A 27,733-nucleotide genomic window follows, 5' to 3' on the forward strand; every position below is an offset into this window, starting at 1 on the left:
TACAGATGAGAAACCTGATGCCTAATGAGATTGTGATTTGTCCAACACTACACCCAGTTAAGAGGTGGACAGCAAATACGATATCATCAGGCAGTCTCACTTCAGAGCAGCTGCTCTTAAACTGTATACCATCTCCATGGCAAGCTGGCTATCTTAAACCATCCTGGGATTAAAACTTGTTTTTTTATCCTATTCATTTTTTTTTAACCACAAATATTATGTTTGATCAAAAAGACTTTATGAGTGTGGTATATAACAGAAGGCATTTGTTTGGGTTTTAATATTTGTTGATCTACTTGTCAAAAAAATAAATTAAAAAGTGATTTGATAGTCCAGGGCATATGACTTCACAATAGCAGGGTGATAAACTCTGTTATAAACAAAAATTCTAAAGATTAACTTTGAAATAGATTAAATGGATAATGCACAGGTCATGAATATATGTCTTAATGTTATATAAATATTTGTGAGTTGAGATAAAATTTACAATGACAACATCTACACATTACTGAAAAAAGCTCTTGGTGCTCACTTTGGTAAGCTCATCCACTAAAACTGGAATGATTAAGAGAAAATATGTACGGTTCTTCTACAAGGAAGAAATGCAAAGTCATGACGTAGTCTATATATTTTTAAAAGGTATTAAATAGACAATACAACCAAATAAACCTTGACTATACCCTGAACCAAAAAAAAAAAAAAAGTGTATGTATGAGTGAGGACAACTAGAGAAATCTACGGGCTGTATTATTAGAGATTATGGAATTATTAATTTTCTTAGGTATTATGGTCTACTGGTATTATGGTCATATCAGTAAATGTCCTTATTCTAGGAAAACACATGTATTTACGAGTAAAGGGTTCTGATGTCCCAACTTAACTTCCAAATGGTTCAGCCAAAAAATGTTTTTTATATATGTACACACACACAATACACACATATACACATTTTTATCTGTACATATATAGACATATACACATGTATATACACACACATGTATATGTTTATACATACATGTATATATACACATATACACACACACATAAATATAGATAAAACAGATAAACAAAGAAAACTAAAAGGGTTAACAACTGCTAAATCTGGGTGAAGGTGCATGGGTGGTTCAATTTTTCTATGGATTTGAAATTTTTCACATCAAGAAGTTGGAGAAAAGCATGTAAGGTTTTTAATAACTTTGTTCTATGAGTTAAAAAAGCAGTATTTCTAAAGTGACATGTTACTTAATATACTGTGACTTTAAATAGATTTAACTAGGTTAAATTTATATCTGTTTCATGTTCATGCCTATGAGTTTATATATTCAAATTGGGGACAACCTAAAAATGGAAAATCAATAAACAGATAAGCACGATAAGTGGAGACTCAGAGTCAAAAATGGTTGCTGTTGGGAAGCAAGAAATCCTTCGTGGGGAAAAAGTGAGTGGGGGTGGGGGTATGAAACAGCACAGAGTAGAGAACCGCTGTTTTTCTGTGCAAGCTTGGAAAACTTTAATTTCTCAAATTATATGTATGTATATCACTTCAACATTTAAAAAAATCCAATTAAAAGAACTGTTTTACTTTGCCTCCTTGGTGTTTTAATGTTTTACTTAACATTAGAAGAAATAAAATGAGAGTGTTCATCAGGGAACATTAAAACATTAAAAGCCCATTTTTTATATGTATATATATTTTTTTCTTCTTACTAGGCATAAATCTACTATTGGCAAGAATTTTCACTCCTTGCTTTTTTTTTCCTCATGTAGTTATAATCTGAGGGAGAAAAAAAAATAAACCCCAAATTGCAAAATATTATGCTCTATTTAGATATGGAAAAATAAAAACAAATAGTATTCTTAAAGATGGCACATAATAAAGCACATACTACTAAAAAAAAGTATTCTACTAAATAAAGATTCAAAACTATCATTTTAGTGTTTGAAAAGGTGAAATTATGATAGTATAGGGAACAAAGTGTTTATATGAAAGTATAATCAGTTCATATTTGGCTGAAATATGATTAATATTTAATGGGATGCTATTAATATTATACTTAACCTTAAAAGTGGCAAAAACCTAAATCATTATCCAGCGGTTAGTAATAAATTTGTGTGTTCTCTTTCAAAAGACAGAAGAACCAGTAATTAATAAAGACAAGTGTTCAGATTTATTTGGAAATTCACAGTTTCTAATGGCACTACAGCTCTGTAGTTACATACTGAAAGTCCTCTTTCCACAATACACAGATCACGTAACCTCTCGCTCCACATCTGCTCTCATCTGGACCTCTTTTCAAGGGGCTTCTAAACAATCGGGCCCTCTTCCTCTGAATGGCTAATTGTGCAGACTGGAAAAAAAGTTAAATCTTCTAAAACATACTGTTATCCTAAAGCAGCAACTTAAACAAAAAAGGCTTTAAATAAGTCACATTACAAACAATACCCAAGAAAGGTATTAGACATGTTTAAAAAGTTATTACTAAAAGTGCTCAATAAGTTATAACTTAAATCTCACAACACAAAATGGTCAATTCTCTCCCTTTCAAAAAGAAACATGTTCCACTTTCACTCATTACAATCACACACTGAGAAATCATTTAATTCAAATACAATCACTGCTAATTATTTTTTAAAGGAAAAAAAACACAAATGAAGACAGACACATTGACATCACACATGTATACCTCTGCACATTTGTAGCCAAACAAAGCAAACATCAAGGAATAATGATCTCTTTAGACTTAACCAATTAGACAAGGCTTGACAAACTCACTAACTGGATCTGTGTATATGTACATAGGCAGTGATTATATCATACGAGACCTGGCTCATTTGCTAAATCTTTAAATTTTATATTTGTAGTAATAGAAAACTGTGCTATGAAACTTTGGAAGATTAGTGTTTACTGTGAACCTTTAAAATGTAATGTAGCTAAAGAAAACCTTTACAAATGGTGAAATGTGTTTAAAAGGTGAATTTATCAAAAATTTGTTTGCAAATACCAGTTATTTGCAAAAAAAACCCTTGTAGTCTGGTGGGTTTTTTTTCCTCATTGAGTTAGTAACTAAGGAAAAAGTCTGAATAAGTTAAATGAAAATAAGATAAACAGCATCACCATTTACCTAAACCTAAAAGAACAGAATTTAAAAATCCAGCAAGTGTTTATTTCCAGTGAGTTTGCTGAACAGAGATCTAGTTGGCAAGTCTTTAGGATTTTTACTGTCTGACCCACATTGCCGAGCTTCAGGCACAGACCACCTTAAAAGCCTTGTAGTGTTTGCAGCTTCAAAAACCTAACAAAGTTATAAAAGAAATCAAATGACAGAAAAGGTTCTCCCTCCTCTTCCAGTGGCATTATAAATAGACAAAAGGCACATAAATATGGGAAGGTGCAAGAAATAGGAACAAAGCTAAAGGAAGAGGTTTAGGCTTTCATTCCTATCCCACCCAAGGAACTGGGCTTCCAAATTACTTTTGTCCCAGTAATTAATCTGTGAAAAAACATCTTTATAAAATGTCTACCATTGTCCTTGTAGGAAGTGATCAGCCTTGTAAAACTGCAGCTCATTCACCAAGATTGACACGATCCCATCTACTTTTTAAAAAGGCAGAAACCATAATTTCTGAATACTTCTCCCATTAATATTTTCTCCCTCCCCAAACCCTTCAAATACCACAGACTGTTCTTCAAAGAACAAAAAAAGTCTCCAGTATGAAAAGTTCAATTAATTTTAGGTATGTCCCGAGACTGCTGTAACACCAAATGTTCCCACGGTGATTTCTTTGTTTCCTTTGATTATGTCATGAAGGCTCGGCAATGATCCCGACTTAGTCTGTATTAGAGTTTTTATCAATTTTCCTTGGTCTTGGACTTTAGATCGCCTTCGTTTTAAGGACCTCTTCTCAGTTTTTGTCTTTTGAGACTGTCCATTGCACAGACTTGTGCAAGCTGAAATGCCACAAAAATAGGACTCTTCCGACTGTGATGAAGTTTCTGAGCTTCCTTCAGATGGAGGACCCTTATAAGAAGAGTGATAAACTTCCCCCATATTAGAAAAATCTCTCTGGTTCGTAAAGGGCTTCCTTCCTTTTATGTCTCCATTGGCTATAGGGTGCAATGGATCTGCAGACTTTATGGTCTCAATTTTTTCAATTTTGTACTTGCAGCGTTTCTTCTATGATACAAGTAAAAGAAAGATTAGGAAGGAACTCTCATAGTTACCTTATCAAACATCTAGATAGCTGAGCTAATGGAGAAAAGTGCCACCTCCTGATGAAAAGTAAAACAGTATTACAAACAGCATCCACAGATACACCCACAGTCATGTTCTGTACAGCTACTATCATCACCTTCCCGTTTTGTAAATACTATTCAATCAAAACTCTTTAAATTTCTTACCTGCTACCTGTGATTCAGGGAGTGATAACTAACATCTGAATAACTACTATGTGCCAGATATTGTACAGGCTGCTTTCATGTATATCTTACTTACTAACCCTGAAAGGTGGGTATTTTACCCTTGGTTCCTAAATGAGAAAACCAAGGTTCAGAGGTTTGGCTCCTTGCCCAAGTTACAAAGTAGTAAGTGGCTTGGTTGGGATTGAATCTTAGGCTATTTGACTGTAAAGCCCAAGTTCTTTCCCCTAGAAATAATTTTTGCTAATCAAAATCAGTGTAACTTAACCTGAAAATTATTGAAATAGTGCATGCACTGTGCCTGGCATGTATTAGATACTCAATTAATAATGACTACCATCCAAGGATCAGCAAACTTGATCAGATAGTAAATAGGCTTTGCAGGTCACATACTGTCTCCCTTGCATATTCTTTGTTTTATTTAATATCCCTTTAAAAATGAGAAAACTCTTCTTGGCTCCTGGCACATACAACAAGGCTTGTGGGTCACAGTTTGCTGATCCCTATAAACATTTATTTACACCATTACCATGATTGAAAATAAACATAGTTAAGGACTACTTAAAGGTTATGTTTGTTAGACCTTTCAACCTATTTCTTCACTTATTACCACATAACATACCAATTAACTTAAAAATAGACAAAATATTACCTTTTTTTCTGGAGAGAACTTAAGGGGTTCTACAATGTACAAATCATTTGGATCTACTGTAAGAAAAAAAAGCAGATGTAAAATAAAAAGTGGAATATGTTACAATTAAATACTAAAAGAAAAAATCATCCCTTAGTGATTTTATTAATAGAACCAATTAATTTATATTTATGCTGAGTTTACTATATATTTATGCATTTTAAATTCAAAAGAGACAAGGTGGGAGATGGTACCACTCTTATTTTGGATCTTCAAATAACCGAACTTCCTTGTTAAGTTCCTAACAAGTATAACTCACGATATATATCTATAAACTTAACAAGTATAACTTAACAATATATAATTATACTTCTCTGTTAAGTTTTTAAACAATATCTCACTATCAACCAACACAGTAAGGACTTTTCTTTGGGCCCTACTTTCTTACCTGATGAGAAAAATAACATTTCTGGATAAGCTAACACCAAACCTACAGATCATTTAAATATTTCTGAAAAGACTAAACTCTATATTGTGCTGAAAAGGTAGATTAACAATGTGCAATAAGCAGCTGTGATCACATAAGGAAACCAGTTAAGGGAACATACATATAAAAAGAAATCCAAGAATTTTTTTTCTAATTGTTTATTACTATGATCAAAACTATGAACTCCAAAATCTAAAAATAACTTCAAACATGCAATATATACAACCAAGCAATAATAAACAAACACTTCTGTCATAGCAAGAAAATTAGATCTATTAGTTTTAGCTAAAAGTTTCTAAGATTTCATTACTTTAAGCACATTCAGGATACCCCTATACCCAACCTCCACACTGCCAAGATAAGCACACATACAAAATAGGGGCCATAAGACTTTAGTCCTATTCAACCCATTACAAGTAAACAATTTAAGTAAGACAGAGACAGAAATTTATAAGTAGCAAACTTAGTATAAAACCTTCACTCACATATAGGAAATTTCTTAATTTAACACAATTTGACCAAATATAATTTTTTACATTATATCTTACAGATTTCTTCAGAAAGTCTTCAAATATATGAAAACATCAAAACATTCCTCTAAACAGTCATTTCTACCAGATTACTAATCTTAAATTGCTTTTTAAAAAAATCATGATGTCTGCTTCTAGAAATGGTTATATTATTCAGATCAACCTCTCCACTAAAAGCAACTAACTATGATGGGTTTTTTAAAAAAAATCACTAAAAGCATTTAAGAGCTGCCAAGAAAGTAAATAATCCCTAGGTCAAAACTGAAAAGAAAAGTAGGAACTCAGACAGTCAAGTGGAACACAGAAGTCATTTCTGTTCTGAGAGCATTTTCCAATGCAAGAATATATGAACTCTGGTTCTGACAGTATCAGAAAGGAATGGATCAGAAATCAGATTCCAAGGCCCACTGAAAGTAGTAGTCTAATAAGATACCTGTTCCCTCTACACAGTAAGCTGGGCATCCCAAAGACTATCTCCTCAGGGAAAGAATGAAACCATTTAGGGACTTGCAGGCCAAACTCCTATCATCTGGTGGTACAATAAAACTCAAGCCATGAATGTAAAGTGTTACATGGATGTAAAGTGAATACAAATTCCCTCCGGAATAAGAACCTACAGCTCTCAAGTTATCCCTGTAAGTAATTTCTCAAAGAGAAGGAACAGCACGTAAACACAAGACACATCTGAGCAAGAGCCTACAAAGATAATTAATGAACAGATTCACAAAAAAAAAAGATGTTAAAACTACCAAACACAAATTATAAAGACAATTACGTTTACTATGTTTAAATAAGAAACAAGCTTGAAAATATCTGCAGGAAATCTAAAAGAAGAAAAAAAGACCTGGAAGTTTAAAAAAACTATGAACAGAACTCCTAGAAATGAAAAAAAAAAATAACTGAAATTAAAAACTCAATGAATTAATTTAATAACACACTAGACACAACTGACTGCTGGCCTGGAAGACAGATCAGAAGAAATCATTCAAAATACAGGAATAGCCAGGTGCAGTGACACACATCTGTCATCCTAGCACTTTGGGAGGCCGAGGGGAAGGATCGCTTGAGGCCAACCTGAGCAACACTGTGAGACTCCATCTCTACAAAAAATAGAAAATTTAGCCAGGCATGGTGGCATGCACCTGTAGTCTCAGGTACTCATGAGGCTAAGGCAGGAGGATCACTTGAGCCCAGGAGTTGGAGGCTGCAGAGAGCTATGATGATGCCACTGCACTCTAGCCTGGGCAACAAAGACTGTCTCAAAAAACAAAACAAACAAACAAAAAAAGCCCAAAATAAACAAAAACACAGCAAAAAAAGGCAAAAAGATAGAAAGCAGACAAGACAAAAAGGGCATATAGGGAGAAGGACTAACATGTTTAATTAAATTCAAGAATCTAAAAGAGAATGGGGCAGAGGTAATATCTGGATGGGAAAAATGATGGCTGAGAATTTTCCAATACTGATAAAGGATACCTACCAATCCAGAGATTCAAAGGGCCCAAGAAATCTGAAACAGGATTAAAGAAAGGAAAAAAAAAAAAAAGAACAATGTTTCAAGTTTAAGGGAACTAATGACAAATTAAAGATCTGAAGAATAAAGAAATTAGTAGATGTGTGTGTAAATTTACATAAACATTAAATGTAAAAAGTAATAATACCTTATAGAGTTAAAATTAAGCAAAAAGGAAACAACTAAATAACAAGAATAATAATATATAAATCAGGTTGGGGATAAGTAAGAATTTTAAGATCTTTGTATTATACAGGAGAAGTAAAAGTATTAACTTTAGACTTTGACAAGTATGTATAGTTTCCAGGGTAATCAGTAAAAGAACAAAAATAGTATATAACTTCCAATGTAATGACAATAAAAGGGAAATAAATATCTACTTCCTCCCCAACAAAAAATCTTAATGGAGAAAAAGGGAAAAAAAAGAGCAGACAACAGGTAAAAGATAAGATGTGAACACCTTTGCACTAATAAATTTTAACATTCAGATGAAATGAATGAATTCCTGAAATTTGTAATTTAAAGTGACAAAAAATCCCAATTCCTACAACCTGAGTTAAAGGTTCAAAATTCCTTTTAATAAAGAAAATTCCAGACCTATATATCTTTACTGATTCAAAAAAGAAATAAGCTCTTCCTGAGAACAGGGAGAAAAAGGGACAGCATTGCCTATCTAACTTTTATAAGCCTTATATGTCAAAACTGAACATGAGAAATACAATACTTCATGCCAATCTTATTCATGAATAGATGAAAAATTCTTAATTATCAAACATAATTATGTAAAAACATAACACATATAGTACAAAATTCATACACATATATATCATGACCAACTGATATTTAAGAATGCAATAAAAGTTTAACATTAGAAAACAAATTAATGTAATTCATTTCCATAACCTTACAAAAAAATGATGACCTCAAAAGATGCTAAAAAAAAGTTATGGCAAAATTAAACAGATTCATGGGGAACTATTAGCAAGCTAGAAATAAAGGGGAACTTCCTCAGATAAAGGGTTATCTACAAAACATGTATGACAAATATAATACTTTATAGTAAAATACTGAAAGCTTTCCCTTTGGTAACAAGACAAAGATGCTTTGTTAACCACTTCTACTTACCACTGCTGAAAATGCTACCATCACAGTTAGGAAAACAAAAGAAATAAAAGCTATAAGGATTGGCAAAGAAGAAAGAAAATTGTCTTTATTCTCAGAAGATGTACCTGAATTGACAGAAAATCCAAAATAACCTACAAATGAACTACTCCAGTAAAACAACATTGTTTATATTAAAGGTAAAAATCAATATAAAAATCTAGGGACTTCTGGTTTCTGGTCCAGCATGTAGGATGCATAGAGGATGCCACTTTGTCCTAATAAGTAAAAGGCTGAACAAACTGAAACACCAACTCTTCTTAGCTCTATCAGAAATATGAGGTCACAGGGCAAACTATTACCCCCAGACAGGTGAATACAGAGAATCACAACCTACTGGAGCAGAAATCCAGAAGCAGACACCTCTGAGAGAACCAGCACCTTGGTATGGAAACATAAATTGTAATTGATGAATTGTTGGAGGCTCAGTGTGGACAAGACTGTGAGTTAAAAACTCCAGGGGGACTGAGTCATGAGGGTGTGAGGGGCCTCACACTTTCATGAATTTTATTTCCAGGAGCACAACCAGGTCCTTACCATTTTGAAATATACCAGAGTATTCTGTTCTTCTTAACAAGGCCTGACCCCAGGAGAAACTATTTTACCAGGGCCTAATCTGCTAGGGTTTTAACAGAGCCTAATCTACCTGGGGAAAGAGAAATACTAGCAAACTTGTCCCACCTAGGTGGGAGTTGGGGGAGGACTGAGAAGCACTGGCAAAGTTCACAGTCCAGGGCACAGGCTCACCAAAAGACTAAGACCTAATCATAGGCCTACAGAATCCTTCCCCTGACCACTACATATTACTTACTAAAGGCCTATTTACTCTTTCAACAAAAAATTATAAGGACTACTTAAAGGGAAAAAACACAGTTTGAAGAGACTAAACAAGCATCAGAACCAGAGTCAGGTATAGTAGAAATGCTGGGATTATCAGACCAGGAATTTTTTAAAAGTTATGATTAATATAGGAGGAGATAACCTTGACTTGATTTTTTTCTGTCAAAGTGTCAGAAAGTAACATACTTCTAATATACCTTACTGTGCCTGACTAGTCTGCCAACTTTAAATATTTACTATACTAAGAATCCCTTACTCCTCTTCCTTTGCATCTTAGGCCGCCAACTCTAAACATTTACTATACTAACAGCCCCCTACCTCCTCTTCCTTTATGTCTTAATAACATACCTTAGCCAGTCGGATAAGAACAAAATTGTGCAGTCAAAATCCCAGCCAATGAGATGAGACACAGCCATAGGTCTGCGTTAGAGATAAAAGGTAAAAAAAAAAAAAACCCTATAGTGCATGCTGGCTGGCTACTCTGACTGCCGCTAGGCACTCTTCTGATCAAAAATAAAGGTTTTGCCTTGCTGAGACAATTTACAGCGCCTATTTTCTTAATGACACCGTGGATCATTTCCAACAATATGCTAAGGGCTTTAAATGAAAAAAGTAGACAACATGCAAGAATAGATGGATAATGTAAGCAGAGAGATGAAAATTCTAAGAAAGAATAAAAAATAAATGCTAGAGATCAACAACACAACAACAGAAATGAAGAATGCCTTTGACGGACCTATTAGTAGACTGGACATGGCTGAAGAAAGAATCCTTGAATTTGAGGATATGACAATAGAAACTTTCACAAAAACTGAAAAGCAAAGAGAAAAAAAGGACTGAAAAGATAGAACCAAGTATTTAAAAACTGTGCAATAATTATAAAAGATATAACATACACACAAGGGGATTATCAGAAAAAGAGGAAGGAATAGAACCAATATTTGAAGCAATAATTACTGAGAATTTCCCAAAATTCTTTTGGGTTTCTGAAGTCAGATCTAATTCTTATCTGTGTTACTCTACTCTTCAAAAGTGAAGGAGAAATATTTTCTCAGACAAGCAAAAACTGAGAAAATTTGTTGCCAATAGACCTGGCTTGCAAAAAACATTAAAAGAAGTTTTTTAGAGAAAAGAAAAATTATATAGATCAGAAAACTGGATCTACATAAAGATAGAGCATTGAAAAAGGAAGATAAAATAAAAACTTTTATTCTTCTCATTCTTCATTAATCTAACACAGCGGTCCCCAGCCTTTTTTTGGTACCAGGAACTGGTTTCATGGAAGACGATTTTTCCACAGGAGGTGGGGTGGAGTGAGGTCAGGCAGTGATACATGCCCCAGTTCCTAACAGGCCACGGACCGGTACCAGGCCATGGCCCAGGGGTTGGGGACTGCAGATCTAACAGATAACTATTTGTTCAAAATATTACAATAGTAACATTGTATCAAGTGTGCTTGTGTGTGTGTATGCATAAGCCTATGTATAAATGAAATGAATGACAGCAATGATACAAGGGATGGGAGGGAAGACTTAGGATTATTTTGTTAATATAAGGTACTCACACTACTTGTGAAGAGGTATAGTGTTATTTGAAAGTGTGCTTGGATTAGTTGCAAACTCTATGGCAATCACTAAAAAAAGTAAAAATGCTCAATTAAAACCACAAAAGGAAGAAAAAGTGTAGAAAACAAAAACAGGAACAAAGAACAAGGGCTACAAATAGAAAACAGTAACAAATGTGGTTGATATTAAGCCAACTATATCAATGATCATTTTAAACATCAATAGTCTAAATACACCAATTAAAAGGTAGAGATTGTCAGAGTGAATCAAAAATTAAGACCCAAATATATGTTGTCTACAAGAAAACCACTTCAAATAAAAAGATACATATAGGTTAAAATAAATAAATGTAGAAAGATATACCAGGCGAATATAAACCAAAACAAAGCAGGAATAGCTGTATTAATTTCAGACACAGCAGACTTCAGAAAAAGGAAAGTTATCAGTGATAAAGAGGGGAGTTACATAATGATAAAGGGGTCAATACTTCAAGACCACATAATGATCCTTAATGTGGATGCATCTTACAACAGAGCATCAAAATATGTGAGGCAAAAACTGACAGAACTGCAAAAAGAAAGTGATGAATCCACTATTATAGTCAGAGACTTTAACACCCCTTTATCAGAAATGTATAAATTCAGCAGGTAGAGGCTCAATAAGGACATGGAACTCAAACAGCACCAAAATCTATTGTATTTCTACATATGAACAATAAACACACACACACACCAACATAGATGTACAATGTTCTTCCCAAACTGATTTGTAGAGTCAAAGTAATCTCAACCAAAAGCCTAATGCTTTTTTGGTTGGATGAAATATTTAGTAGTTGATTGTAAATTTACATGGAAATGCAAAGAGCCAATCATGACCAAGAAACCCAAAATAATTGAATATCCATGTAAAATGTTATATTGGAACCCCTATCTAATACTATATAACAAAAAAATCAATTCCAGTTGGATTAAGGATCCAAAAATCAAAGACAAAATAAACATTTAAAAGAAAATACAAGAGAATAGCACCCATAAGCCTTGAGTAAAAAATTCTGTTAAAACAAGAGATAAAGAAGCACTAACTACAATGAAATCACATATTTTGTAACACTAAGAGCTTCCTGTCTTATTTAAAAAACTCAAAGTCTCAAAGTGAAATAAGATATCTGTAACATATTTAACCAACCAATGTATAGAATCCAAATCCTAAAAAGAATCATAGACCATTAAAAAAAAAAGACAACCCAACAAAAGAACAGGCAAAACTTTTAAAAAGCCCAGAAAAGCCAAATGATCAAAAGGCATAAATAAAGAAGGTCAACCTGATTAGTAATCAGGTAAATGCAAATTACAGCTGCAATGAGGTTAACAAACATTTTATTTTTTTTTTCAGCGTATTATAGGGGTACAAAGGTTTAAGTTACATTTATTGTTTTTGCCCCACCCAAGTCAGAGCTTCAAGCATATCCATCCCTAGACAGTGGTTAACAAACATTTTAAAACTTGAAAATTCCAAGTGTCAGTAAGAATGCAGAACAATGGAAACTCTCATAGTACTGGTAGAAGCATAAACTGATAGAACCACTTTAGAAAAGTCTGCCATTATCTCATAACTTGCAGATAAGCATAGGCTACAAGCTACAACCCAGAAATTTTACATATAGGTAATATTCCTAGAGAAACTCATGCAACCATGTTCCAGTATGCAAACAAAAAAACATTTATAAACAGCATTATTTGTAACAGTCCCAAGCTATAAACAAAAGCAGAATGGATGAATGTATTGTGATTTAATCAGTCTCTGAAATACTATACAATATTGAAAATGGAATGCAATTATGTATATAAACCTTTAAAATATAATGCTGAATGAAAGAGACAAAAAAGAGTACATATGGTATGACTCCATTTATACAAAGCTCAAAGCCAGGCAAAATTCAAATTATAGATAGTAGTTACTTCTAGGATCAAGAACACCAAGAGTGCTAGCTATGTGCTATTTCTTGATCTAGGTGTTAGATACACAGGTGTCCATGTTATAATTATTCAATGACTTGTACATTTTAGTTTTATAAACCTTTTTCTCATTTCTCTTTTATTTCACAATAAAAATGTGTTTCAAAATCAAAACAATTTTGGTCTATCTGGATGGTCAATAAAAGTAACAGAGTTGCAAATCAAAGCATAAATTTGAGGAGGAGAGAGAGAGGAAGAACACTGAGAAGAAAATTTATAATGAATTACATAATTTATGTTACAACATGGATCATCTAATTCCAGTTATTACACAACCTCAAATAATAGGTAAGAAATTACATAATTTGCCAATTCTGTATTAATACATATCAACTTTATACAAAATACTAAGCTTAAGATAAAAATAAGACATGAGACATTACTACTGATGCCACAGAAATAAAAGTGATTATAAAAGATTACTATAAACAATTGTACACCAACAAATTTGATAAATTTCTAGAATCACACAACCTCCCATGACTGACTCATGAAGAAATAGAAAATCTCAGCATGGTGGAGCACGCCTATAGTCCCAGCTACTCAGGAGGCTGATCGCTTGAACCCGGGAGCTCAAGGCCCTCCTGGGCAACATAGTGAGGCACCATTTCAAAAAAAAAAAAAAATCTGAAAAGACCAATAATGAGTAAGGAGGCTGAATAAGTAACAAAAAATTTCCCAACCAAAAAAAAGCCCAGGAACAGATGGCTTCACTGGAGAACTCTTACCAAACATTTAAAGAATTAACACCAATCCTAAAACTCTTCCAAAAAATTGAAGAGGAGAGAACACTTTCAAGCTCACTCTGTGAGGCCAGCATTACCCTGATAACCAAAGGCCAGACAGACACTACCAAGAAAACTACAGACCAATATTCATTATGAACACCGATGCAAAAATTCTCAACAAAATACTAGTAAACCAAATTCAACAGCATATTAACAGGATTACACACCAATACTAAGCGGGATTTATTCCTGGAATGCAAAGATGGTTCAACATAAGAAAACAAATCAATGTAATAATACACCACATTAACAGATTGAAAAACAAAAACCACATGATCTTCTCCATTGATACAGAAAAAGCATATGACAAGATAGATTCAAATCCCTGTCATGATAAAAATAGTCATCAATCACTCAGTATCAGGGGGATTAGTTCCAGCACCACCCAAGGATTCCAAAATCCTAAAGATGCTCAAGTTCCTTACATAAAATGGCATATTTGCATATAACCTACATACATCCTCCTGTATACTTTAAATCATCTCTAGATTACTTCTAATACCTAATACAATGTAAATGCTATGTAAATAGTTGTTATACTGTATTGGTTTTTTTATTTGTATTATTTTTAATTGTTGTATTGATATTTTTTAGTTTTCTGCTCCCAAGTATTTTCAATCCACAGTTGGTTGAATCTGTAGATGTGAAACCTGTGGATACAGAGGGCCAACTGTACCAATAAATGAGTAATAGAAGGAAACTACCTCAATATAATAGAGGCCATTTATGAAAAGGCCACAGCTAACATCATACTTAATGGTGAGGCTGGGCACAGTGGCTCATGCCTGTAATCCTAGCTCTCTGGGAGGCCAAGGTGGAGGACAGCTGGAGCTCAGGGGTTCAACACCAGCCTGAGCACAGTGAGACCCAGTCTCTACCAAACAAAAAAGAAAAACAAAAATAAAAAAATATATACATACTTAATGGTGAAAGAATGAAAGTATTTCCTCTAAGATTAGGAACAAGGCAAGGATGCCTGCTCTTGTAGTTTCTGTTCAACATAGTACTGGAAGTTCTAGCTAAGGAAATTAGGCAGGAAAAACAAAAGGTATCCAAATTGGAAATAAGTAAAATTATCTCTGTTCACAGATGACATGATCTTATATGGAGAAAACTCTAAAGATTAAAAAATAATAATAATAACATGTTAAAACTAATAAATGAATTCACAGCATACTTACAGGACATAAAATCAACAAGCAAAACTCAGCTGCATTTCTAAACATTCACAATGAATAATATGAAAAAGAAATTAAGGAAACAATTCTATATACAACAGCATCAAAAAGAATAAATACTTAGGGATAAACCTAACTAAAAGTTAAAGACTTGTACACTGAAAAAACAACACTGATGAAAGAAATTAAAGAAGATACAAATAAATGGAAAGACATTCTGTGTTCATAGAATGAAAGCTTTAATATTGCTCAGATGTCTATACTACCCAAAATGATCTATAGATTCAATGCAATTTCTATTAAAATTCCAAGGGCACTATGCAGAAATAGAAAATTCACTCTAAAATTCTTATGAAATCTCAAGGGACCCTGAATAACCAAAAGAATTTTGAAAAAAACAAAATTAGAGAACTCATACTTCCAGATTTCAAAACACATTGTAAAGCTACAGTAATCAAAACAGTGTAGTAGTGGCATAAAGACAGATGGACCAATGGCATTAAATAAAGAGGCCAGAAATAAACCCTCATGAATATGGTCAAATGATCTTCAACAAGAGTGCCAAAACCACTCAATGAGGAAAGGACAGTCTCTGCAACAAATGGTGCTGAGAAAACTGGATAGTCACATGCAAAAGAATAAAATTGGACTCTTACAAAATATACAAAAATTAACACAAAACAAAGGCCTAAATAAAGACCTAAATTTATGAAACTCTTAGAAGAAAACAATGGGGAAAAGTTTCATGATTTTGGACTTGACAATGATTCTTGTATATGACACAAAAAGTACAAGCAACAAAAATAAAATAGATAAATGGAACTACTTCAAACTTAAAAACTCTGTACATCAAAGGACACAATCAATAGAGTGAAAACACATTGTACAGAATGAAAGAAAATATTTACAAATCACATATTTAATAAGGGTTTATAATCCAGAACACATTAAGAACTCCTACAACTTCATAATAAAAAAATCAAATAACACAATTAAAAACTGGGCAAAAGACTTGAATATACATTTCTCGAAAGAAGATACACAGATGGCCAACAAGTATATTGAAAAGTTACTGAACATCACTAATACATCAAAGAAATGCAAATCAAAATCACAATAAGATATTACCTCATACCCATTTGGATGACTGCCACCAAAAAACCCAGAACATAACAAGTGCTGGTGAGGATGGGAAGAAACTGGAACCCTCTTATGCTGTTGGTAGAATTATAAAATGGTGCAATAACTATGGAGGCACCTCAAAAATTAAAACTAGAACTACCATATGATCCAGTAATGCCATTTCTGGCTATATATCCAAAAGAATTGATATCAGGATCTTGAAGAGATATTTGTATACCCGTGTTCATAGAAGTACTATGCACAATAGCCAAGAGAAGACGCAACCCAAACATATATCAACAGATAAATGGATAAAGAAAATGTGTTATATATGTACAATGGAATATTATTCAACCTTAAAAAGGAAGGAAATCCTGTCACATGCTATAACATGGATAAAACTTGAAGATATTATGCTAAGTAAAATAAGCCAATCACAGAAAGACAAATACTGTATGATTCCACTTATATGAAGAATATAAAGTAGTTAAATTCATAGAAACAGAGAATGGAAAAGTATTCACCAGGGGTTAGGAAGAGGGAAAAGTGGGGATTTGTTGTTTAATGGGCATAGTTTCAGATTTGCAAGATGAAAACATTATGGACATCTGTTATACAACAATGTAAATATACCTAACATTACTGAACTGTACACTTAAAAATGGTTAAGATGGTAAATTTTATGTTTATGTGCTTTTTACCACATTTAAAAACAAAACAAAACAAGACATGGTCCCTTCTCACAGAGGTTAGAAGTGAAAATAAGGCAAGTACAAGATAGGTCAAATCAAAGCAGACTATGATAAATGCCATGAGAAGAGATCTAATTCAAACAGGAGAAAAAATAAGTGAACTAACTAACAAAAGAATCAGCATTAACGTTAGTACTGTACCTTCCTACTGTACTCAGTTTTCTTTACTTGTAAAGATAAACCAAGATGACACTGTTATTTAAAATAAAAGCAATTCTATTATCAGGTGCAAAAGGCTTCTATTTGATCTTAAAGAGTTAAAGAGGACAGAAATTGTAAAAGAGTCATGATTTCACTTAATTTAAAATAAGACTAGATATACTGAGAAGGAAAAATATTTCTAACATTATTTCCTAATTGTATGAATATAGCTCAAATAAGGAATGCATACGCACTCACCAGAATGGCTGAAGACCAAAAATACTAGATGTTAACTGGGATGTATAACAACTCGTACTCTCATATACAGCTGACAGAAGGGCAAATCCACATAACACTCTGGAAAATTGTGTGGCAGTATTTACTAAAACTGACCATACATATACTATTATTCACTTCTAGGTGTATACCTAACAAAAATGTGGCCGGGCGCAGTGGCTCACGCCTGTAATCCTAACACTCTGGGAGGCCAAGGCAGGAGGATTGCTTGAGGTCAGGAGTTCAAGAAATGCACACATGTGTTCACTGAAAGATCTGTAATAGCCTCAAAATGAAAATAATCCAAATGTAAATGAATAATATGCAATATATTTGTATAATGGAATACTGTACATGAATAAGAACAAACAAATTACTACACTCAATAGCATGGTGAATCTTACAATAGTTGGAAGTTAAAATACTGACTACTCTGGAAGGGAATGGGTCTCTAGCGACCAAAAGAGCATAAGGAACTTTTTGAGGTGCTGGATAATGCTCTGCTTCTTAATCTGGGCGTTGTTTACACAGCTGTGTTCAGTTTGTGAAAATTAATCAAGTTTTATATATGATAATTAACTTTCTTGTATGTAATACTTCAATTACAAATTTCACTTCCAAAAGAAAGAAAAAAAAGAGACAAAAAAGCAGGAAGGAGGAAGAGATTTATTAGCCCTAAGTAAACACACATGTAATGGGTTAAGTCTGTAAAGCTCTGTGGCAATAAACCAGTGAAGGTCAGAAATGATTACTTAAATGGTTAAATCAACCAAAACATGCTACTTGGTTATTAAATCCTAAAGAAAGAGACAATAGCCAGTGATTATTAAGAAAACACTCCTAATTGAAATATGTAATTAAGTAGGTTATTTTAATATTGCTATGAAGACAAATTTCTAAGTCACTTAATGAGCATTAATTACAAAGATACTGAAATAGGAAAACAGCCACTCAGTACACATATACTCATTTAAATGGAAGTATTTATTGAGCATTAGACAACAGAACCCAATTATAAGCTCTGGGGCTATACAAGGGAGACAAGACTTTTGCTCAGAAAGTGCCTCACAGTCCTAAACTAGAGACAAAAGGGGTCCTACCTGTATAAGAAGAGGAGGCAGATAAGCACAGGATGCTATGGGAGCACATTCAGGTTTTCCATATCTGTTGAACTTTCTCAAACACCCCTTTCTAAAAAGAAATACTTCTAAACAGGAGCATGTGCAAACAAAGCTACCAATTGCTAATCAAATAAACTAAGCCCGCCTCCCCACCCTCTGGGCTTTTAGAAACAAAGACAGATATAAAATGTGAAAATGATAAAGTGGCTTTGACATAGAACAAACACAAAGGCTACTTGTATCCATTTTTTGATGCAGATGGTCACAAACACAATACTGACATTACACTTATGCCAGAAGTAAGCTAGTTTCATGTTTACATGTACATATTGCATAGCCACAAAAATCTACCTTCTTTGCCAGTTAACTGTAGAGACTTCGATCTGATGAGTGGGAATGAAGTTCTTCTTTTCAAATTCATATCATCATAGGAAGAGAAACACCTAACATATTAAGAAAAATCAATATTGGGTAAAATGAGTAAACTACAAATAAATATAAATGTAGTTGAGGCTAAATGGAGGCTACTGGGAACTGTACATACCAATAGGACTAACTCTAACGCTCTAGTTATTGCTAATATAAATAAAAAAATTAAAGATCTTTGTCTAAAATGTACTATATTAAAATACCTATTTTCCTCCTCCTTTGAATTCCACATTTGAGTTTCTTTCTCAACCAAAACATTTCAAGTGTTTTATGTACTTACTGTTAGTGTTTTCACTATAGTTCAAAGAGCCAATCAGGCATAGGACCATCTCACTACCGCAATGATGTTTTTAAACATTTTATTATCAAGATAATCAAATGGGGAAACGAATTACCTCAGTGTTCCTTTATTTGGTCAAAATTTCTCAAAAATATAAAAGGCATAGTAAAAAAAGAAAATTGTGAAATATAATGATGGCATTACCTTTTAGGGCTTGGATACTGATTACTTTTAGGAAGTTTTGAAATATAGTCTCCATCAAATTGAGAAATGTTTCGACAACGCTGCATACAAAGCATCAGTCCCAAGACAACACAAAGAATCAAAGATATGACAAGATAGCTGTGTCGATCTGAAACCTGAGATAAGAGTAAAAAATAATAGTAAATCATATTAGAAAAAACATAGTGGTATTTAAAATTCAAAGGACAAATCATTTTAAACATTTTTTAAATTTGCTTCAAAACCATAAATGCAGGGCATGCTCTTTGAAAATGAACTATTAAATCAATGTTTTTCTTTTTTTCTTCTCCTCCCCCCACTAATTCCTCCTTTGAAAATTTTCAAACCTATGGAAAAGTTTTAAAAATAATACAATAAACATATTTATGCTGTTCAACTGTTAACATTTTGTCACATTTATTTTGCTTTACATTTGCATTATCTCCTCAAGGAGAAAAGAATATTGTGCTTCACTTAGTCTTTCCCATCTTGTAAAACTGAACCACCAATCACCCAGTTATTTAAGGCAAAAACCTAAAAACCACCCTTATTTCCTCATCCCTTCACACCCAACATTTCAACAAAGCTTATCTTTCTACCTCTTAAATATATCCTGAATTCAACAATTGTATACAATACTCCCCTTCTAAAATCCTAGTCCAAGCCAGCATTACCACCTCACCCAGGTTACTAAAATTGCCTCCTAATGGGCTTTCTCTCCGCTTCTGCTCTTGCTGTTCCCCAACAGACAATTCTCCACAGTGCAACATGTGGGGGGGTTCTCAAAGTGTTAAGCATTAATGACATGGTCCATAACACTTTTTTACTTAATACTTTCCAATAACTTACAATGATTCAGATAATACTCAAACTCTAAATTTCCTACAAAGTGCTATATGACCAGTCCCCTGCCAATATCTTCAACCCATATCTCAGCCTCACTTCCCTCACTCACTATGCTCCAGCCACACTAGCTTTCTTTCTGCCCTCAAACACATCACACTGTGTCAAGTCTTGGGTCCTTTGCCCTAGTTCTACTAGTATCAGGTTCATTCTCATCCCAGGCAATGTGTGGCTGCTTGAGGAGTCTCTTGAGCACTCAGTTCTAATGCTACCTCCTCAGATAGGCCTTCCAAGATCACTCTAGCTAAAGCAGCATTCTTTACCATCACCACTCTACACACATACATTTCTTTTTTTTTTTATTTCATATTTTCCATAGCACTTATCACTAGGAGAAATTATCACCTGTTTATAAACTTACTACATGCATTCTATCCCTCCCCCAGAACACAAATCCTGTGAGGCCAGGGACTATTCATTGCTGTATGCCACAACCTAGGACTATACATGTTTCACGTATACCAGGATGCTAAATAAATTTTTGTTAAATCAATGAAATTTTTGCTTTGTTAAGCAACTTGATAAGCCTTTCGAACTGCAAATGAAGTATGTGTTCCTGTCAATGTTTGCAAACAGCCTACTAGAATAGTTTTACACTTCTAAGGCCTAAATTATAGAAGTCATGTTTTATAAATATTATGATAATTAATACATTCCCCAAACTTAAATACTCCATATTCTGTTGTTCTGAAAAAGTTCTCCAAAAATGATAATTTTGTTTGGTTAAAGTTTTTAGGTACCACATTCATGTTAATAAGCTTGCCTTCGTGACAATCTCCATACATGCATTGTATCTCACAATACTAGAATAACAATTACCTCCTGTTTTAATTCTGCCACTGTTGTTGATAAGTTTGAAATCAGTTGTGTCATGTTAGTCAGCTGTGCCTGTAGCAACTGGATGGCTTCAGTTTGCCGCTGATCCTATGATAAAGGAATAAGTGTCATTTTTCTTTGTGTTTCATCTGTATACTAACTACATTATAAATTGAAGTAAAATAATCTGGAAAAAACACTAAGTTCTTCCAAAACAAATGTACTAATAGGAAACTCTTAATGAATAAATACTGTAAAGTTTGACCAGAAGATTAAAAATCAAACAAAGCACTTCAAGAATCTGGGACCTATGTTCAACTCCCCCAACCACAAAATTTTTTTGCCACTCACTGCTACAATGTGAACTACTGTGTAACAGAAGTTGATAAATTACTCTTCAAATTAATATGGGCTCCATATATAAACTAGCATATCACCAGCTATATACAAAAACAGTCACTTTGCCAAATATGCATTTTTAAAAGCAAAGCAATTGGACAAAGACATAATGAAAACTTTTTGAAGAATGTTTTTGGATATAAAGTAGGCTCAATACCAAGAAAGCTTTAAAATTTCTCTTTCATAGCATATCATGATGGAACTCAGGATATTATAGTCAAATACCTATAAATGTTCATCTAATCAATGCTAAAATATCACCAATGAAAAGAAATTCATGAAAAATACTCATCTTTCTATTTTTTGGGCAGCTCTGGAATTTAGAAACTTTTATAATCAACAAACATGTCTCATTTAAAATATCAATTGCATGTCTATTTTAGGGAATTATACATTACACTCATAGTTATGAACCCATATTAGGGAAGCTGAACTGAAAATTTGAACTTATAATAATAAATTTAGGGAGGAAGAAAAGAGTGCAGGAAGAAGTCAATGAAATCTAAAACTCTAATTTAGGACCCTATATGAAATGTCTACATAACTATTTATCATTCTAGACTTAAGTTTTTGAAATTTAGATTCAAAAAATTTTAAGTGTCAGTTGTGCATTTGTGTGTGGGTAAGTTGGGGGTGGTGACATATAAAACTGTAACAAAAGGTTTTCACTTATTTCCCTTACTGTGATCCACTATGGTACTTTCTATCCTACTTCATTTTTAAAAATGCTAAATGTGACTCATTAAATTGTTTCTTTTGAATCCTGGCTCATATTTGATACTGATAAATTCAAGACAGTTATAAACATTTAAAGTATGAGCTGTTAAATTTAATAGATTGGTTAATGCTTCTAATCAAGATTTACTGCCAATAGTGTTAATACACAAGATCACTGAAAAGTACTTAAGTCTTTGTGACACAAGACATAAATGTAAGCAAAGAGGAAATACAGAAGAGGGGAAATCATTGTATTAAAATTAATGAAGACCTAAATAAATACTGTGCCCATGGGTCAGAAGACTTAATATTGTTAAGATGTCAGTTATCCAATTGATCTGTGAATTTAATGCAATCCTAATTAAGATTCAAATAGAGTTTGTGTGTGTGTGGGGGGGGGTTGTTTGTTTGTTTGTTTTTTGTAGATACGGACAAGCTGATTCTAAAATCCATATGGAGATGCAAAAAACCCAGTCAAAACAATCTTGGAAAACAACAAAGTTGGAGGACCTAACGTTACCTGACTTAGAAAAGCTACAGCAATCACAATATTGTGGTATTAGCATAAAGAAAGACAAACAGATAAATAGAACAGAAGCCCAGAAACAGACCTATGGTGAACTGGTTTTTATCAAAAGTACAAAGGAAATTCAGTGGAGAAAGGACAGTCTTTTCAACAAATGATGCTAGAACAGATGGATATTCACGTACCTTCCCCCTCCCCCGTTCTCCCCCAAAGAACCTTGATCCATACCTTGTAATACAAAAAAAATTAACTCAAAATGAATCACAGCCCTAATGAAAAACTAAAACTATAAAACTTCTAGAAGAAAACATAGGGGAAAACAATCTTTGTGATTTTGCATAGGGCAAAAATTACATAAAGAGAAAATTGATAAATTGGCTTCAACTAATCAATAATGTCTGCTCTTCAAACTACACTGTAACAAAAATAAGAAAACAAGTAATGGATTGGGAGAAAATATTTGCTAAGCATATCTCTGATAAAGTACTTATTCAGAGTATGTAAAGAACTCTCAAACCTTAATAATAATTAAAAAAAAAAACAATAAAGAAGGAATCACAATTACAATGTGCCATGAACGGGGAGAATAAGATGCACTTAACTAAACTCTCTGCAACCTCAGGCCTCCTTACCTCACCATGCCCTACTTACAAATAACCTTTTAGAAAAGCTCAGTATAAAATTTCTTTATTGTGATAATACATCACACTTAAATATGCAATACTGAAATTGTTCCCTTAAAATCAACAAGATAGGAGAAGAAAATGAAAAGGGTATGAGGAACAAAAAGAAGAAATAAAGCTGTTCTTATTTGCAGTCAATAAGATTATTTACATAAAAATCCACAGAAGATTTTTTTCCTCTCAATCCTCCTGAAGATTTTAAAGAGTTTACCAAAGTTGCAGAAAAGCCCACTGCACTTCTACTTACATACACACACAAAAAATGTAATATGAATAATGCTCAAGAAAATTTTCTCTAAAGGAAATAATGATGCTAACAGCTAGATAATTTTCCAAATGTGACATCATATAACAGACTTAAACATCAGCTATCAGGGGAAAAAGTGAACTAACCATACTAATCCCTTTAACAGTGAGATCCTATAAAATTTAATGAAAATTCATATAAAATGTAAATAAGGGATGAAGGAGACCAACCTGCTCTTCTGCTATTCTTGAAGTATTCTGAAGTTTTACTATTGTTTTATTGAAAGCCTTTTGCATTTCTTCCATTTGTTTTCGGTACCTACAGAGTAAAAAGTGGTTTAAATTAGCTTTAATTTCTTATTCATTCACTTAGCACTGGAAACACTTTGATTTGGACATATGAGATAAATCATTTTTCTTAAAATGACCCTTACTCAGATCTGTGCAATACAGGAATATAGGGACATTTGCAAAGGTATAATGAAGAGGTCCCTTGAGGTATTTGCTACCTTCACATCAGTTCTATGCATCTCATTGCTACATAAAATTCAGTGTTTCTGTGGTTCTCTTGGGGTGCAGATGGGGGTGGGGAAAGGCAAGAGCAGGTAACTAAGTAACTAAATGGGCATGTACGTGCACACACACACACACACACAATTTGCCAATACATTGTATGTATGAATTAGGAAGAAATTCCACTTAGGATATGACTACCTAAGTGACATTTTATTAGTAACATTTCAATTTAAGGTGTAAGAAAAGGTGGTGTCTATATACTTGGTGCCTACATGATTGCAAAATGTTGGGGGAGAAACCCTAAGGACAGTCAATGGACATTTAAATGACTGAAAAAGAATACATAGGTTTAAAAAATGAAGCTGTGCCTGAGGTCTTAATCACTGCAAAAACATACTGGCACTGTCTCTGGCACTTAGAAGCACACAACATAAATAATTAGAACTAGAACTAGGACCTGTTTAAAAGGGTGTGAATTGCAAATGTTTCGTAATCATCCAATTTAGTCTACCTTTGTCTTCACTTATCTAAACTCTTAAGTGATATCTGGTCAAGTTCCACTAAGAGTTTTAAGGCCCATACATTATCATTTTTTCCATGAGGACTCTGGAAATCAAACAATAAAAGTAGCTAAAGTTAAGCAAAAGAAGAAGAAAAAAGTGAGTATAAATAATTCAAACTTGTTATTAGCCTAATAACAAAGGTATTACGCCACTGAGAAGTACTTCTACAACTTTAAAAAAATCATTAAGTCATTGATCACCACTCAAATAGGTTTCTTTTTCTCTCTAGCTAAAAACTGTGCTTACTACTGTTATATCATGAGATAATTAAATCCTCTCTTTCTGTGAGGATCATATTTCACTACTTAACTTACTGTGTGTAATAGATTGTGCTAATTCAAAATAAAGCTTACCTTTGGCTAAGCTCCTCCAGATAGCGACCACTAAGAGACATGTTAACTTCTAAGGCTTTAATACGATTATTAAGTCTCATAAATACAGACTCCTTTTGGTTTGATCCATGTACAAGATTTCCATTAGCATATCCAAGATCTGTAGAATTTTGCAATTCAGCATAAAAATCTGTAGCTGTCCTCTGTAACCCTTTCAAAAGGGCATCTTCGGGAGATTGTTCTTCCTCTTTTACTTCAGGTAATGAAGAAGAATCTACAACGGGAGTCAAAATTTGCTTTGGTGTGTCAGCTAGGTTCATTTTGGCTTCCCCGTCTTCATTGTCTGGCACAGTAGCTGTGTTTAAAGGTGGCACTATTGTTTCAGATAGCTTTGTGGAAATTTGCATGGAGTTCATGTCTTCTCTTATAATATTATCCATTACCTCATTAACTTTATTTGTTTCATAGATAACAGATGGCTTCTCTATAGAACTAAAGCTATCAGATTTTTTTTCTGTTTCATTATCAACCTCAACAGAACTCTCTTGGGGAATCACTTGTGATGGTGTATGTCCTGCCTCATATTTAACAGACTCAGATACTTCTATTTCAGATAATGAACTGATTTCTGGAGTAATATCTAAAAGAAGAGACTGAGAAAGAGTTTGAGGATGGCTTGGTTCAAGTTCAATTGCATCTACAGTGTGATTCATCAAATCAGTTTGGTGCATACTACTTAAGTCACCAAGAACAATTTCAGCTTCCCTTTCCATACCCTTACTGTCCAATTCTCCACTCAGAGGTTGCAATACTGAAACTTCTACTGATTCTGCAGGTAGCAGTAATGGTGGTTGAGCTGACACAAGATAATCTTTTCCTTTACTCAGAGCAGTTCTACTGCGCTGCCAATAAAGAGCAACTCTAACTGAACACCATTTAAATACATATTCTGAAAAACTAGAAATACAACAAATTGTGGTCAGTTCACTGCAAAATATTTGTGTCTCTGACTCAAACCAGGGTGATGATTCATCTTCCTGTTCACCACTGCCCAGAAGGGTCACTGTAGATGGACTTGCCTCCTCTTCTTCCTCTTGAACTAATTGTACAATGGGACTCTCTTTTGGAGTATCTGGTGATGATGGTTCCATGTCATGTATGTGTACTTCAGTGGTTATATACCTAGAAATATATATCATAGTTACAAATCACTTTATTTGAAAGCCTAAAGTTAAAATATTTTTAAATATTTTCAAATAAAATAAACATTATCATACATAAGATAAAAGGAAGGCTGGGAATACAGAAGAAACTCAAATTATTTTTTGATGAATTTTTCACCTTCATTTTTATTATAAAAACAAATATGGCACAGAAATGGTAACAGAAAGACCATTTATCAAGTTACCAGTCAGATAACTCAAACCACATTTATCATATCACACTTGCTTTCTTTTAATCTGTTTAAGAATTATAAGTGAATACTTCCATTCACTGAATGTATAGTGTACCTTTCCTCCCATAAAATAGTCACCAAATCTTTATAAGCCTCACCACTCATTACAGATCAGAAATTAAGCTATCCAACAGCTATAAGCTCCACAGCTAGAACCAGAATCAGGATTCTTAATAGTTATAAATGTACTCTGTGCTTGAATACCCTATTTTCAAAAGGCAGCTAGATTTCCCAAAGATAATTTTTCTGAGGATGATCTGAATTGCAACACAGCACTAAACACACACACAAGATTTTCTGCTTTAGAAGTGAAGAAACATATCCCCCCCCCCACCAATAATCTTAATATTGTCTAGGCTAATTTTCTATTGTTAAAAGCCAAATACTTAAAAACTTAAATAAAAATTGTGGTTTATGATAAACTAATAGTGTCACTAATTCTTTTCTATTTTTGGACTCTGAAGTATGTGTATCGAGTATAGGCAAGTGGGAAGGTGGACCTGATGGGAACAGTGTTGTAAATTATGATGCCTGTGGTTCTTTCCAAGATAAAGATAATTTCTGGGTGCAGCCTTACAGCACAAAAGGTGCAATATGAAAAAAATACAGTCATTTGAATACCAAAAAGAATTACCTTTATACGCAATTTTCCTACTCTGAAAAATTACTAAGAATGCCAGGAAATGTCTTCAAATAAAGACTAATGTCACAATAGCAAAGATAGGAGAAGGTAATAAAACAGACAATATCTATAAGGTGGACTTTCATTTTGTTGACAGCAAAATAGTAAATGGATCAAATTAAAACACAATTAGGCCATGCTTTTCTAAATAGAAAGATATTTATTGCCATATATATATACTCTCTAATAACATTTCTTACATATTCAGGTGGTACATTATTATCTACAAAATAAATGATGACAGTAAAAAGAACTAAGGTCTAGAGAAGAGGGAGAAAAACTAAATTGAATTTGGTAAAAACTAATGTATGTAGATGTTATATGCCACCTACATACACTCTAAGCAGAGCAATACTTAAACTCACTCAAACCTAGGAAAAGAATGTAAGTCAGCTTTTCAAAATAACTTTAAAAGTGATACCCTAT

The 27,733-nt window shown here is 33.4% G+C and overlaps 1 protein-coding gene and 1 non-coding gene across 5 annotated transcripts in view; one reads left to right on the forward strand and one right to left on the reverse strand.

Annotated features, from left to right (window-relative positions):
* The first annotated feature begins 524 nt into the window (after nucleotides 1-524).
* On the forward strand, nucleotides 525-632 carry LOC123636218. Its single transcript, XR_006734413.1, has one exon. It is a non-coding gene; the product is annotated as a U6 spliceosomal RNA (small nuclear RNA).
* A 1,513-nt stretch (nucleotides 633-2,145) lies between these two features.
* The window catches only part of SUCO (SUN domain containing ossification factor), an 83,794-nt gene continuing 58,206 nt past the window's right edge, over nucleotides 2,146-27,733 (reverse strand). For 2 of the 4 annotated variants that reach the window (XM_045547349.1, XM_045547347.1), the window contains 7 exons: nucleotides 25,191-26,351; nucleotides 23,990-24,077; nucleotides 21,191-21,295; nucleotides 19,451-19,605; nucleotides 18,889-18,980; nucleotides 5,070-5,125; nucleotides 2,146-4,175 (listed from right to left, as the gene is read on the reverse strand). In XM_045547349.1, coding sequence (XP_045403305.1) covers nucleotides 3,732-4,175; nucleotides 5,070-5,125; nucleotides 18,889-18,980; nucleotides 19,451-19,605; nucleotides 21,191-21,295; nucleotides 23,990-24,077; nucleotides 25,191-26,351 — 2,101 coding nt within the window. In that variant the 3' untranslated portion in view covers nucleotides 2,146-3,731. Of the gene's footprint in view, nucleotides 4,176-5,069; nucleotides 5,126-18,368; nucleotides 18,608-18,888; nucleotides 18,981-19,450; nucleotides 19,606-21,190; nucleotides 21,296-23,989; nucleotides 24,078-25,190; nucleotides 26,352-27,733 lie in introns of those variants that run through there. The other 2 variants (XM_045547348.1, XM_045547350.1) reach the window with 2 other exon arrangements.

The sequence above is a fragment of the Lemur catta genome, chromosome 3 (genome assembly GCF_020740605.2).
Source record: "Lemur catta isolate mLemCat1 chromosome 3, mLemCat1.pri, whole genome shotgun sequence".
Classification (NCBI taxonomy): domain Eukaryota; kingdom Metazoa; phylum Chordata; class Mammalia; order Primates; family Lemuridae; genus Lemur; species Lemur catta.